This window comes from Alexandromys fortis, unplaced genomic scaffold (assembly GCF_014885135.2).
Source record: "Alexandromys fortis isolate MF-2015 unplaced genomic scaffold, M_Fortis_MF-2015_v1.1 scaffold_472, whole genome shotgun sequence".
Classification (NCBI taxonomy): domain Eukaryota; kingdom Metazoa; phylum Chordata; class Mammalia; order Rodentia; family Cricetidae; genus Alexandromys; species Alexandromys fortis.
The window spans coordinates 51,283-64,984 of record NW_026068342.1 but is presented as its reverse complement, the minus strand read 5'-3'; the positions used below and the strand labels follow the sequence as shown (position 1 = coordinate 64,984).

At 42.7% G+C, this 13,702-nt stretch overlaps 1 protein-coding gene across 1 annotated transcript; it reads left to right on the top strand.

Annotated features, from left to right (window-relative positions):
• The first annotated feature begins 3,487 nt into the window (after positions 1–3,487).
• LOC126495303 (pregnancy-specific glycoprotein 22-like) lies at positions 3,488–13,454 on the top strand. The gene is made up of 5 exons (XM_050132894.1): positions 3,488–3,716; positions 5,336–5,695; positions 8,543–8,902; positions 9,378–9,737; positions 10,737–13,454. Exons 1-5 carry the CDS (start codon positions 3,653–3,655, stop codon positions 11,006–11,008), a joined length of 1,416 nt encoding a protein of 471 aa, XP_049988851.1. The 5' UTR covers positions 3,488–3,652; the 3' UTR covers positions 11,009–13,454.
• The last annotated feature ends 248 nt before the right edge of the window (positions 13,455–13,702 follow it).

Genomic DNA, 13,702 nt, shown 5'->3' with positions numbered 1-13,702 from the left:
GTGAATCTGAAATTCTTTACTGTCCAGGAACACTTTTGCTTTGTGCTTTTAAAATGCTAAGATCTTAAGAATCTAAGCTGTGACAATCCTAGGTCAAATACAGGTACTTGGGGCTTGCTCCACCCAGCCCATCATGGTAGAGACACTTGTGCCTCTGAGAGCCAAGCACACTGCCCCACTTCCAGGCACAAAGCTGGTCCATGTTGCCATCAAGCAAGCTTCAACAATCAATCTGCTCACAAACCCAATCCAAATGCTCTATCTCCCAAAAGAGTCAGAGGTTGTGCTGGCAGCACAGCCCAGAAACTGGTATTTCAAAACCGCCCCTTTATAGTAGACCTGATCCCACCACCTACCCAGGCAGGAAGAGCCAAACTATGGGCATGGTCTCAGCTACTTTACTCCCCACTTCGAGTGGGCACACAAACACCTGGGCCCACAAATGCTCCATAGCTGGAGTTTGCACTGGCGGCAGGGCACGGCTTTTTTTAATGCTGCTATTGCTGAGTCAGGAAAATCTCTCTGTGGTACACCACCAGCAAACAGCAAAAAGCTGTGTTAGACTCTGTTTTTTATGTGTGTCTAGAATTAAGCTCTTTCAGGTTTTAAGTGGATTTAGTCCATCACGTTGGTGCCAAACTTGACCCATTCATTCTGAATATTACTTGTGAGTATTTTTTTTCCTCATCACTGTAACTGCCTACATGCAGAGAGTTAGAGCTGAGGCACTCACTATTGGATATTGACACAGGCCCAACATAGAGACACCTAGGCTGGCCAGGGAGTCCTACCCTAGCCCAAGCACATGCACTAACAATAGAAAATATCTTAGTGTAATTATAACCAAGTGTTGTGGTTTGAAAGAAAATGGCCCCCAAGGAATGACACTATTTGAAGGTATGGCCTTGTTGAAGTAGGTATAGCCTTGTTTGAAGAAATGTGTCACTGTGGTGGTGGACTTTGAGATCTGTTTTGCTCAAACTTTACTTTTATGACAGAAAGACCATTTCCTGTTGCTAGTAAGATGTAAATCTCTCAGCTACTTCTCAAGCCCCATATCTATCTCATGCCCCCAAACTCTCCACCATGATGACAATGGGCTGAGCCTCTGAATGTAGTAGTGAGGTACCCCAATTAAACATGTTCCTTTATGAGAGAGGCCATGTTCATCATTTCTCCTCACAGAAATAAACATTTTATTTAAGATACTAAGCAAGTCAAAAAACTTTATGAGAATAACTTCAAGTCTTTGAAGAAAATTGGAGAAGATATCCGATGATGGAAAGATCTCCCTTGCTCATGAGTTGGTGGGAATAAAAAATTGAGTATCTTACCTAAAGCAATCTACAGATTCAATGAAATTCCCATCAAAATTCTCAAACAATTCTTTACAGAGCTTCAACGAAAAATACTCTACCTCTTATGGAAAACCAAAAAAAAAAAAAAACCCCAAAAAACCCCCCAAACCCAAGATCGCTAAAATAATAAAGGGACTTCTAGAGGTATCACCATCCTTGATATCAAGCTTGACTATAAATTTATAGTAATAAAAACTATATTGAATTGACATAGAAACAGACAAGTGGATAGGAGGTAAGGTGACAAAGTGGTCAGAGGGACTGGGAAGAGAGGATGAAGGGGAAGTTTTCATCAGGATGCAAAAATAACAAATAAAGACACAAACCAAACAACAACACCAAAAAGGAAAATTGAGTCTCAATCAACCAAGAGAAGTCAGGCTGTAAATTTCTGTAAATGATTGTCTTATTTGATATAGGAGTTCCCAGACCTCTGTGGGCAGCATTGTTCCTAGGCAGATGATCCTTGGTTGTATAAGAAACTAGCTAATCATGAGCCAGAGTGGGACCCTGCAAATGAGCCAGCAAGCATCTTGTTTTCTTCCTTAACTTCAGTGCTACAATATAACACAGCCCCAGTAGGGAAATGGAATCTACTGTTTCTCATAAATTCCTCTTTTCCATTTTTTCCCTATACTGTGTTCTATGTTTCTTTCTCTTGGGGTGACAAAAACCCCAAGAGAAAGAAACATAGAACACAGCATAGGGAAGATGTAACTATTTGAAGCAATGTGAGTTGTATTTAAGAGAAAACTCCTTTCACACCCTCGGAGCAAAGAGTAGGTAGGATTTAGATAGCCGTGATTGGCCAGAAAGTGAATGCGCAGTTCCCTACATTAGTGTCCCCTTATTTCTTTCTTTCTTTTTTTTTTATCAGAAAGGATTTCTCTGTGTAACCACAGCTGTCCTGGTACTTTCTCTCTAGAGCAGACTGTTCTGGATATAAGAAATCCTCTTTTCCCCTGCCTCCTTAGTGTTTGAAGTAAAGTCTTTCACTGTATGCTTAGCTGTATACTGTCCTTTTAATCTCAAGAGAAAAGTCCTTAGATTTCTTCAGAAGTTTCCTGAGCACAAAGCTCCTCCTGAGAATGCCCTTCCTCTAGATTCAGACTATTTCCAACTATAATTCAGGGCTTCTCAGGAGAAATCTGGAACCCTGTCTAGACCCATATTATAGTAGAAGGAATTAGGAGTCCTGAAGAGCACAGTGATGAGGATGACAGACCCTGCATCCTACCTGTGCTAAAAGTATCAGGGTATTTCACATTTGGCTTCTTGACCTTGCCTACTGTAACCCTAGACATGGGGATTGGACTTCTCCCAGTGATTTCCAGAAGGGCAAAGCTGAGCATATGCTCAATGCTCCAAAAATTGTTTCTTTGAGCATACTGCTTTCCATCTCTTTCCTTACTAATCTTGAGCTTTCTCCCTAGACCCTGCTGTGACCTACTGGCTCTTTCCTTTGTCTGCGAAAACCTTTCTCCATGGTGACCATGAAGTTATGCTCCCTCCTGGCATCTCTCAATGAGAAAGCCAAGATTAGCACCTGGAAATCATCTAGAAAAGGGCTGAGGTGACTCAGGAAAATCAGAGAGGACATGTGCACACCCAACACATAATACTATAATGTAGTCTTGAAACCCTCCACAGGAAGAGGGAGCTTACAGTCCTTTCAAGAACACACAGGTCACCTCTTCCCCAACAATGAGCACATGAAACTCCTCACACAACTGCTCTTGGGCTTCATTCCCGGAGAATTAATTTGACTGGTGACATTAGTGATAAAGCACGGATCTTCATCCCTAGTCATCACTCAGCTGATCGCTTTCCATCCCTCAGAGACATTTCTGTCTCCTTCCTGCAGTGATTACGTAAATACCTCATTCCAAGAGCATTGAGAACACAGGGTAGACTGGGTGCTCAGCGTGGTCTCATAGACACATAGACAATGATTGAGGCTCCCTCTTTGGTGCTGACAGACCCAAGGCAAGGACACAACAGGTGTCATCCCTAGGATGAGCCATTGTTCTCTGAGGGCATGTGAATGCTTATCCGCATTGTTGCTTAATGAGTTGCTTGACTGAGAAACATAAAGGGAAGTTGAGAGGGATTCTGCGGGGTGGAAACGCTTGAGCAGTGCTTTGGACTCAAACCCCACCACTCACAGCCCATTGGATTCTGGAAAGTGCTCCTGTCTGAGAGGAATCTCAGCCCAGAAGGAGGAAGAACAGCAGAGCCTGTGTTCTGTGTTGGAGTGGAGACTGTTCTCAGAGGAAGGACAGCAAGTGAGATTAATGGAGGAGTCCACTGTGCTCCTCTACAAGGGGAGCACTCCTTGGCAGGGGCTTCTGCTCACAGGTAAGGGTACCCACTTTCTCAATGTGGGGGGACTTCTGCTCACATGTAAGTGTACCCACTTTCTCAGTGTGTTGGGGACTTCTGCTCATGGGTAAGGGTACACACTTTCTCAGAGTGTGGGGGATTTCTGCTCATGGGTAAGAGTACACACTTTCTCAGTGTGTGGAGGACTTATGCTCACAGGTAAGTGTACTCAATTTCTCAGTGTGTTGAGGACTTCTGCTCATGGGTAAGTGTACCCACTTTCTTAGTGTGTGTGGGATTTCTGCTCATGGGTAAGGGTACACACTTTCTCAGTGTGTGTGGGACTTCTGCTCACAGTTAAGGGTACCCACTTTCTCAGGGTGTGGGGAGGGCCTTTCAGAGGTAGCCAGGAGTCTGATAAAGAGGACAGGATTTTGGGAGGAGACTCAAGGTTTCTGTTTGCAGTTATGGTGCTGAAGGTACAGTGAGGGACAGGGGCTCAGCAGCTTGGAGTCCTCAGGGGACAGGAGGTGATAATAGTAAAAGAAAAGCCTAAAGGACACCACATTCATAGTGGATTTTATTGCCTGCACTGTCCTTAAGACAGCCGTTTTCAACCATTACAGCATGACCTTTCAAATAGAAAGCAAATTGGTGGGTTAGCAAGACGTTTCAGTGTGTAAAGATTTGACAACCTGAAAACAAATCTTAGCTCCCACACAGTAGATGGAGAGAACAGACACCTGCAGGCTCTACCCTGCCCTCCACATTGGTGCTGTGTCATGTACCCACACATGCGCAGTCTAACACATGTGCCCCCACACAGATTTGTGACATCCATATTTATATTTGCCCAAGGAGTCAGCAGCCTTCACAAATAACACATAAATTCATGAAGTGTAAATTCATTTTTTTACACCTGAATACAATTATTGCCAAAAGCTCCAAACCTAGGACTTATGAAGAAAAATCAATGGAGACACATTTCTCTTTCCATCCTTCCTTTTTTCTTTATCCACTTGTATTTGGGTCATTTTTAGGAACTGAACCTCCCATAATGTTTAGACTAATCCTGCCCTTACAAATTCCTGGTTTTGTTAGGCAGTGGTAGTTCAGCCTTGGGAATACAGGACTTGGGAAGCAGAGTAGATGATTTCTGAGGTTTGATGTCCAGCCTGCCTACAGAACAAGTTTTAGGACAGCTATGTCTTTAATTTTAATCCTTTTTTTAAAAAAAAAAATAAATAAAATAAAACCCTGAAACTAAAACAAAAACCAAATCGAAAAACAAAAACAAAGAAACAAACAAAAAGCACTGCTTTTAGTGTATCTGATGTCAGTATGTCTGATGAAGTCATGAATTCACGAGAATCACAAAGGGAACAGACTCTCCAGAAGAGGAATTCAGAGTAGCATTGCTCTTCACATGAAGTACACTATATAAGGAGGGTTATGGGACACTGAGTGGGAAACAAGGCAGACACCTGAGCAGATAATTTCTAAGAGCGTTACTGACACACTCAGACACTCAAGGGAATCAATGGAAGTCATGTTGCTCATGTCCTCAAAGGAAGCTGGGCACAGCCCTACTCACAAAACAAAGCTGAGTGATGATCACACCTGCCTTATATTGGTTTTTCTCAATTCCCTTCTAGTCTCCCTTTTAAGCTCCTGGCATCTGTCCACAAATGCCCATATGACTATTGAAAAAGTGCCAGCCCTAGCTGCTGAAGGAGATGACATCTTTTTCCATGTCAATGATCTGCCAGAGAATACTACAACCATAGCCTGGTTCAAAGGTCTAAGAAATACGACAAAAGGAATTGGAGCATATGCACCGCTCTTAAATTTGAGTAGGCCAGGTCCTATGTACAGTGGTAGGGAGACAATGTTTCGCAATGGATCCCTGCTGATAAAAAATGTCAACCCAACGGACACTGGATTCTATACCCTACGAACTTATAATAATCATGGAACTAGGACATCAATAACATCCGCGTACCTCAAAGTGCACGGTAAGTGATTCACTGTGAACTCTGTGAGCTAGGTGAGGTTCATTTCACTGGACACATACAGAAGAGTGGTCTGTGCCTAACTTCCCTATTCACTGTGTCCCTGTGTTGGGGTTTGAGCATTTGGCTCAGTATACAAATGATGTACAATAATAGCAATAGATCAGAATGCTTCATTTGACTTTATCTTGCACACAGGTGGATGCATGGTGGGTAACACAGCCAAGGATATCAGGCTCTGTATAGACTCTAGGGATTCTTACCAGGAATGTTTCCTTGAGAAAAACTCTGAGGGAATCAATGTTGTACTTGGTTGTGGAAAACATGGGATCCTCATAGAGGTGTGAACACTAGCATGCTCTGCCTTCAGACCTCTGTCTCAGATACAACTTCAGGTGTCCATGAGAAGCATTTTATAAGTATTTTGAATTCCTGATGGCAGAGGGCAGCAGTGTTCCCTAGTATTTAGTGTTGTGATGTGTGGAACTAGACAGTGTACTCTCATGAGAGCCTTGGTTGGGCTATATTCCTTGGCCAACTTCTTCAGAGAGTCAGCAGGAAATCATAGGTCAACAGCTGTCTAGGCCATTAACTAACTCTCCTGTTGGGCATATGAGATTTCACATTAAAGTCATTGTCCCTAAGAAGGAGGACTGAGGACACAGATTGTCCTGAAAAGTGTTTGTCTCCTGGGTCCAGCTTGGGGAATTCTCTTGGGAAATGGCTATTTTCGAGACAGGAGCTATAGTTCTGTCAGTGATCACCAGAGATGTCTTCAGGACACACAATGAACTGGCAGAAAAGTATGTGCCCAAACCAAGAACTTACATTGTAGTCTTGTTCCATCCCTGCTTGTACAAACCTGGAAATCATGGTCACAGCGTTCTTAGACCTACTGATTGCTTAATGTGTCTGCTACATTGCCATGAGACCATGTTCTGTTTTTCGCTGTTTGTATTTCCTTTGGGAAATTCATGGTATCCAAGGGGAATCAACTATATAGAGGCCCAAGGCCTCTCAGAAAGACCATGGAGCACAGGGGCAGACCCATTATACAGTTCAACAAACAGAGGACGTGGGAACATGGTCTTGACAATTTTGCACAGGATGAAGGATCTCAGAGCCTTTTTCTGGAGTCAGGTCACCTCCTCCCATACACCCAAGATGTGAGATTCTTGACAAATCTTGGGCCTTTGACCTCGGTCAGAACCCAGTCTGATGGTGACTCTAGTAAGAACAATTTTGTTCTTTTCCCCGCGCATCATTCACCTGGTACCTTTGTACTTCAAGGGCAGTTTTGTTCCCTTCCTGCTGGGAGCAAATTCCATGTTTCCAGAGCAATGAAAGCACAGGGAAGACTGGGCACTCCACCAGGTTTCTTTGCCACACAGTTGTGCAGATTTTCCCTTTTTTGGTGCTGACAAGCCTAGGCCAGGGCAGAGGAGTATGCAGTTCTAGGGCCAGCTTCTATTATCTCATGTTACAGGAATGGTCCTTGCCCTTGATTCCCACTCTGTTCTAGAGGAGAGAAACATAAGGAGAGAATGGGAAAAGAACATGGGGTAGCACTGAAAGCCATGCTTTGAACACAGACCCACCCTCAGCCCAAGGGAATCTGGGAGATGCTCTTTCCTGGGAAGAGGCTCAACTCATATGGGATATGGGGAAAGGGCAGCAGAGTTTAGGAGCTGTGCTGGAGCAGAAGTACCTCAGAGGGATTACAGATAAGTCTATGCAGATAATGAAGGCTTCCTCTGTACTCTTCTTCAAAGGTGTACCACATCACAGGTCACAGATGAGGAGACCAGGACTTGAAAGTGTTTGAGAGGAGAGTACTGACATATTATCTGGGGTTCCCTGAGTGGCACAAGGACATGAAAGCAGTGCCAGTGTTTGTAAGAGGAAGATACAGAGTGGGAGAGAGGTTCAGGATTATGATGCTCTCATTGAATGTTAAGAAGTAAGGGAGGGTGCTACCTTACTCTTGCACAAAGTTAGTAAGCATGACCACAGTATTCTGAAGACTGGTGCTCTCAGCTTGATTGCCAAAAATATCAAGCTGGTGTGGATCACTGACATGGTCCCCTGGATATAAGTCTTTGCTTCATTGTCTGGCAAGCCGAGACCAATGAACAGAAGTCCCTTTGACCGCCACTTAAGTACTGTGTCCTGACCCTCCCCCCATGACAAGCCCTTTCACTACTCACACACTAGTATAACCTGTAAACAAGTGTGAAAAATTAAAGCAAACTGAATTACTAATACTGTATTCCTAACCTTTGAGTTTCTTAAAGTCCATATCTATATAGGGTTCTAAGACGTCATTCACTCATTCTATTTTCCCATGAATCTGAGTTTTTTCTAGGCATCATTTTTTTAAATAGAAGAAAATTTATGGTTTTTATGATGTCTCAGTTTGAGTGGACCTGAAGTAAAGAAAGCTAGAAGGGAAATTCAGATGTTGAGTGCAACCTCAAGAGGAATAGAACAACAAAAGTTGGAGTGAAGACAGAGAGCCTGTAAAGGAAGAGGTTGGACAGCCATCACCCCAACACCAGTCCACTTTATATGAGATCAGGGATCAAAGCACTGCTTTTAAGTCCTTGTGCCACTCAGAGCAGGGCAGTAAGCCGGAGCACTGATGACAACTGGAGAGAGACATAGAGTGGAAATGACAAGTGGGAACACTGAGAATATGAAACTCATGTGCTGACATCCACCAAGTAGAATAGGGAGACAGTCAACAACAAAATTAGGCTGAGCAATAGGCACAGCTGCTCAGGACACAGGGCCTCTTTCTAGTTAAATACTAAAAGCTCAACTTAGGAAGATCTCTCTCTTCCCTTCTAGCTTTCGTTTGGAAGTGTGGGCGCCTTGGTACCTCTTCACAATTCACCATTGAATCAGTGCCACCCAGTGTTGTTGAAGGGAGAAATGTTCTTCTACTTGTTCGTAATCCCCCAGAAAATACTGTAGAGTTTGTCTGGTTCAAAGGAGTGGTTGACTTCAAGAACATTTTGGGTATCCGAAATATAGCAGACGGGAAACCCACTGTATGGGGACCTGCATACAGTGGTAGGGAGAGGCTGTACAGTGATGGATCCCTGCTGCTTCATGGTGTCAGTCAGAAAGACCGTGGATTGTACACACTACGAATCCTGAGAGCAGATACAGGAAACGAAGAGGCACTAGTGCAACTCCAGGTGGAGAGTAAGTGATTCTCTTAGATTGTTCGGTGTTGGGTGGGGCTTAGATACACATGGCCTAGCCTCCCTTCCTTTTGCACTGTCTTCCCAGGTGGAAGTTTGAGTACTTAGTGTAGGACACCCATAGAGACAAATTGCTGTAGATCAGCTTTAGTTTTCTGACTCCACCTGCAAAAAGAAAAAAACTAAGTGAAAATTTTTGGGCCTGTTGAGTTGAGGGCAGGTGTCATCTCAACCCCATGTCTAGGAGTGTGTGTAGTATTTTATTGAAGGCAGTGAGGGAAAAGCTATATAGACACCCAAGGGGGACAGTTCCATGTAGAGGATCTGACACTTTCAGGGGCACTTTTGGAAAGGAGGAGGTCATGTTTGTGCCCTTCATTAAGGGGCATAGACATATACCCACCTGCAAATATAGGCTGATTGATGAATCCATCTGCTCAAGCACAGTGATGACTTTTTTCTCTTTTTCCTCCCAGCTTACCTTTCTGTGTCCTGTAATCCTCTCACTTCTTCCCAACTCATGATCCAGCCATTGCCTCAGTATCCTGCTGAAGGTGAAAGCATATTTCTTCAAGTTCATAATCTTCCAGAAGATGTGAATGCCTTTTTCTGGTACAAATCAAAGAATAGGACGCCAGTCCTTAGAATTGTAGAATATGTCAGAACCACGCATTCTATCACTTGGGGACTTGCACACAAAAGAAGAGGAATGGTGTACTTTAATGGATCTCTGGTGCTCCACAATGTCACTGAGAAAGATGCAGGAATGTACACACTAGAAGTTTTAAACAAAAATTTCGATATTCAAAAAGCATATGTGGAATTTTCTTTAAAGAGTAAGTGATTCTCTATGGTCTCCAACTGCTGGGTGTGGCTTATGCTAACTTCATACACTGAACTGTCATGACTGGGCTGTGCCTCCTCTTCCACCACAGCATTGTGTCTCCCACTAGAGTTTGGGTCCCTACTGCAGGACACACATAGTTTAGACAAACTGTAATAGATCAGAACACCTCCGCTGCAGAGAGGAGGACATGCACTGGGTAAAGTCAGTCCCAGGATGTCAGTTCCAACCCAGATACTTGGATCTCTCATCTTGCACGTGTCCTCAGAAAGACTCCATGGGAGTCAGGCGGGTCCAGGCTGATGAAGTCATGGGGTCCTCACAGAGAGCATCATGAATCGCTGATTCTAAAACTTTGCCCAGGATTGGATACAGTATGATATTGGGGAGTTTTTTGTAACTGTTTGTTTAGATTTTCTGTCAGAAACAACATGAAATGTGACTTTACTGATTGTATGAGTCATGGGACTGACTACCCCATAGAGTGTCGAATCAACTATATATTACCATGGCAGCTGTAGTTAGTAGGTCACCAGTGCACCTCCTTCTCCTGAGGCTCAGTAGACAAGTATCTGGTCCATGAAAAGTCAAGGCACCAAGGAAAGAAACCGAGGAGACAGTTACTCCAGATCCCTCCTTCACTTCAGGGGCCCAGCCTAGGGAATTTCTTTCTGCAGGTAAATAGAACAGATGTTGATGTTATGAGCAGTTCCCCATCCCATGGTCAGACCATGGCTTTTAACTAAGCTTAGCTCACAGACATGGTCATGTTCATGCACTGTGTGTCCTATTATGGGGAAATGGAGATATAGGAAACAGTGCTTGAATCAGGCAATACAGTCCCTGGGTGGTAGATTAAAAGCACAAAATATGTCTATAGTCACAGTACAAAAATTTTCCCATTGGTAGCTTTATAAAGTATGAACTAAAGAGGGCCTGGCTGAACTCTCTGGATGACTCCCATTTGGTATTCTCCTCTGTTTCTTCACAGAGAATGTGACACAGCCCTTTGTGCAAATCACCAACACCACAGTTGCAGAACGTAGATCTGTGATTTTCACTTGCGTTTCACCCGACACTGATGTCTCCATCCGTTGGATCTTCAATAAGGAGAATCTGCAGCTCACAGAGAAGATGACTCTGTCCCCAACAAAGTGTGGACTCAGAATAGATCCTGTCAGTAGCACGGATGCTGGAGAGTATCAGTGTGAGGTCTCCAACCGATTCAGTTCGAAGACCAGTCTCCCAGTCTCCTGGCCGTGAAGAATGAGTGGCCTCTCCTCTCATCCTACAGCAGAGTGGGGGCATTCGTTTATCAGTGGAGTACAAAATGGAGAAGAGTTATGTGGTAAAAATGATTAGTTACTCACTATTCAGGTTCAGCCAGCCTGGTGACTCACCTCTATAATCGTGTATACAGGGGAAGGCCAGGAATTAAAGTGAGGTTGTCTTAAAAGGAAAATAAAGACATTAATATAGGAAACAAAAATTCAAAGGCCTGAAGAGCTTAGATTGCTGTTGATATATATTTTCCCTCAAAATTCATGGGAACTAATTTCAGGAATCCTCAAGTTTTTGTATGCTCTGAGTCTGCTGTGAAAGTGGTGCCCTGTTTTCATTGGGGAAAATATCTCATATGCTCAAATACATTCCCTGTTTACTTAATTTACCCAAGCCCAATGCTACCTGAAGTGAGGAAGAGTGACAGGAGGAGGGTCTGCCCGTGTCTCACTGTGGACATAGCTGGTTTCTAAACAGCTTTGATTCCGCCTGCTTGATGTACAGATGTAAAATCCTTCATGTAAGTGCAGCTCATACAGTTTTCACCCTGAAATTATCATTCACTGTAGGACCTTGAGTCTTTTTCTTGTTAGCATGCCTCTCTTTCCCTTTTTATTCTTCTCTATATATTACATACTGATCGCAGTTTTCCTCCTTTATCCCTAAATCCTACTTACTCTCTACCTCAGGCCCACTCATCTTCTGTTTCCCTTCAAAAAATGAGCAGGCCTCCCAGGGATATCTACAGCACATAACTCTGTAAGTTATGTAAGAATTGCTACCATCCTTCGTATTAGAGCTGGGAGAGACATCCCAGTAGGAAGAAATGGGTCCAGAGGGCAGGCAAAAGAGTCATACCCATCTACATTACTACAACTTATATGCTGCTACCCTCGCTCAAACCCAGACACAGTCTAGGATTATAATTTCAGTCTCTCAATCCTCTATAAGCCCTGCTTGATTGTTTGTGTGTTCTATGATTTCATGGTGTTTTTGACACCTTTGGTTCCTACAAACCATGCTTTCCCATTTCTGTGGGGTTGCCCGGTGTTTCCATGTGTTTGGCTATATTTCTCAGCATCTGTTCTTATTCATTGCTGGCTGATGCTGCTCTAATAACTATTAGGCTGTGCAGCTATCTACTAGTGTAACAGAATATCTTTACTAATAATTTTATTGAAATATTTTTTACAGGCATCTTTGTGATTTTTTTCCTGAATTTCTGGGTTCTCAAGCCTCTGCTTCCTGACCATCCAGGCAGTGTCAGGTCTGAGCTCCCTTTCATGGAGTAGGCTTTAATTTTGGCCAGTTATTGGTTGGTCAATCCCACAAGTTCTTTTCCACCATTATCCCCAGTATATAGTTCAGGAAGGACAGAATGCAGGTTGAATATTTTGTGACTGGATTAGTGTTCCAGTCCCACTACTTGAATTCTTCTGTGGTTGTAGAAATGACTTGTTCAGGATACCTATCCCTCACTACTAGGAGTCTTTATTAGTATCTCTTTTGTAGATTCCACGGAGTTTCCACTGTAGTAGGTTTCCACACTGCTTCCCAAATACCCCACTGTTCCAGTTATTACTTCAAATTCTCTCTTCTTCCATCCCATCTTTCCCCATCTAGTCACAAAATCATTTCTATTCTTCTTCCCAGTATGTTACATGGGTCCAACATGAGTCTTTGCTGTTACTTAGCTTCCCTATGCATGTGCATCTAATGGCCTGTGTGCAGTAATAACTTACAGTAGTAGAGCTCAGATGGGTGTGTTTGCTCACCAGTTCCAGAAACTTCTGTAGAATCTTTCAGATTTTTAATAGATAAGCTCATGCCATCTTTAGATCTATTTTATAGTCAGTTAATTGTTCAATTTTTATTTATTTGTGTTGCCTAATGTTATGTCTAGGGCATCAAAGAGAATACTGAATAAAAGTGGTCACTTCAGCATCCTTGTGTCCATCCTGGTCTTAGAGGATATCAGTGTCCCCACTGAGTACTGGGTTGACAGTGGTTTTTCATGTGTGCCCCTAATGCTCTGCCCTTTCTTCTACCCCTGGTTTGTCTGTTTTCATCATTTAAAATTGTTCATTTTGTCAAATATCTTTATTGATTCAGACTTAGGAGTTATTCATGGAATTTTTGTGTTTTTTCAGGCTTCTATCTCTGTAGTTTCTGTGTTTCCAGGTATGTGTCTGTTTCATGTAACTTGCTCTACAAATTACTCCCATCACTGTGAGTAGTCATAGAAATTTTGATAATGTGAAAAATAGATAGCAAGGTATCAAATTTCAGGTCTAGTGTTAATAATGTTTCTATTTTAAAAAGAAAGTTAATCTAATTTAAGATTGTTAATGCTAATAATCACTTTGAAATTTATTTATTGAAAATAGATTCTTTTCTCATCCAATATATACCATTTATCATTTCCTCTCTCTCAGCACTTCGCATTCCTACCCACTTCCTATATCATGGGAATCCACTCCATTTCTTTCTCTTATTAGAGAAGAATAGGCCTCTAAGAGATAATAACAAAACATCACAAAATAAAATAAAATAACATGAAACAAAAACAGCCATGTTCATGTTGGGCTCTGCAACTCAGCATGAGCAAAAGAGTCCTAAGAGAAGACACAGAAGTCAGAGTCTCGCTTGTTCTCAGAGTCAGGAGTCTCATAAAAT

Excerpts from the sequence above, each read along its gene's own strand:
- LOC126495303 (XM_050132894.1), top strand. The coding sequence starts at position 3,653 with ATGGAGGAGTCCACTGTGCTCCTCTACAAGGGGAGCACTCCTTGGCAG. Across the intron at positions 3,717-5,335 it reads GCAGGGGCTTCTGCTCACAG|TCTCCCTTTTAAGCTCCTGG; the intron begins GTAAGGGTACCC and ends ATTCCCTTCTAG. Across the intron at positions 5,696-8,542 it reads CGCGTACCTCAAAGTGCACG|CTTTCGTTTGGAAGTGTGGG; the intron begins GTAAGTGATTCA and ends CTTCCCTTCTAG.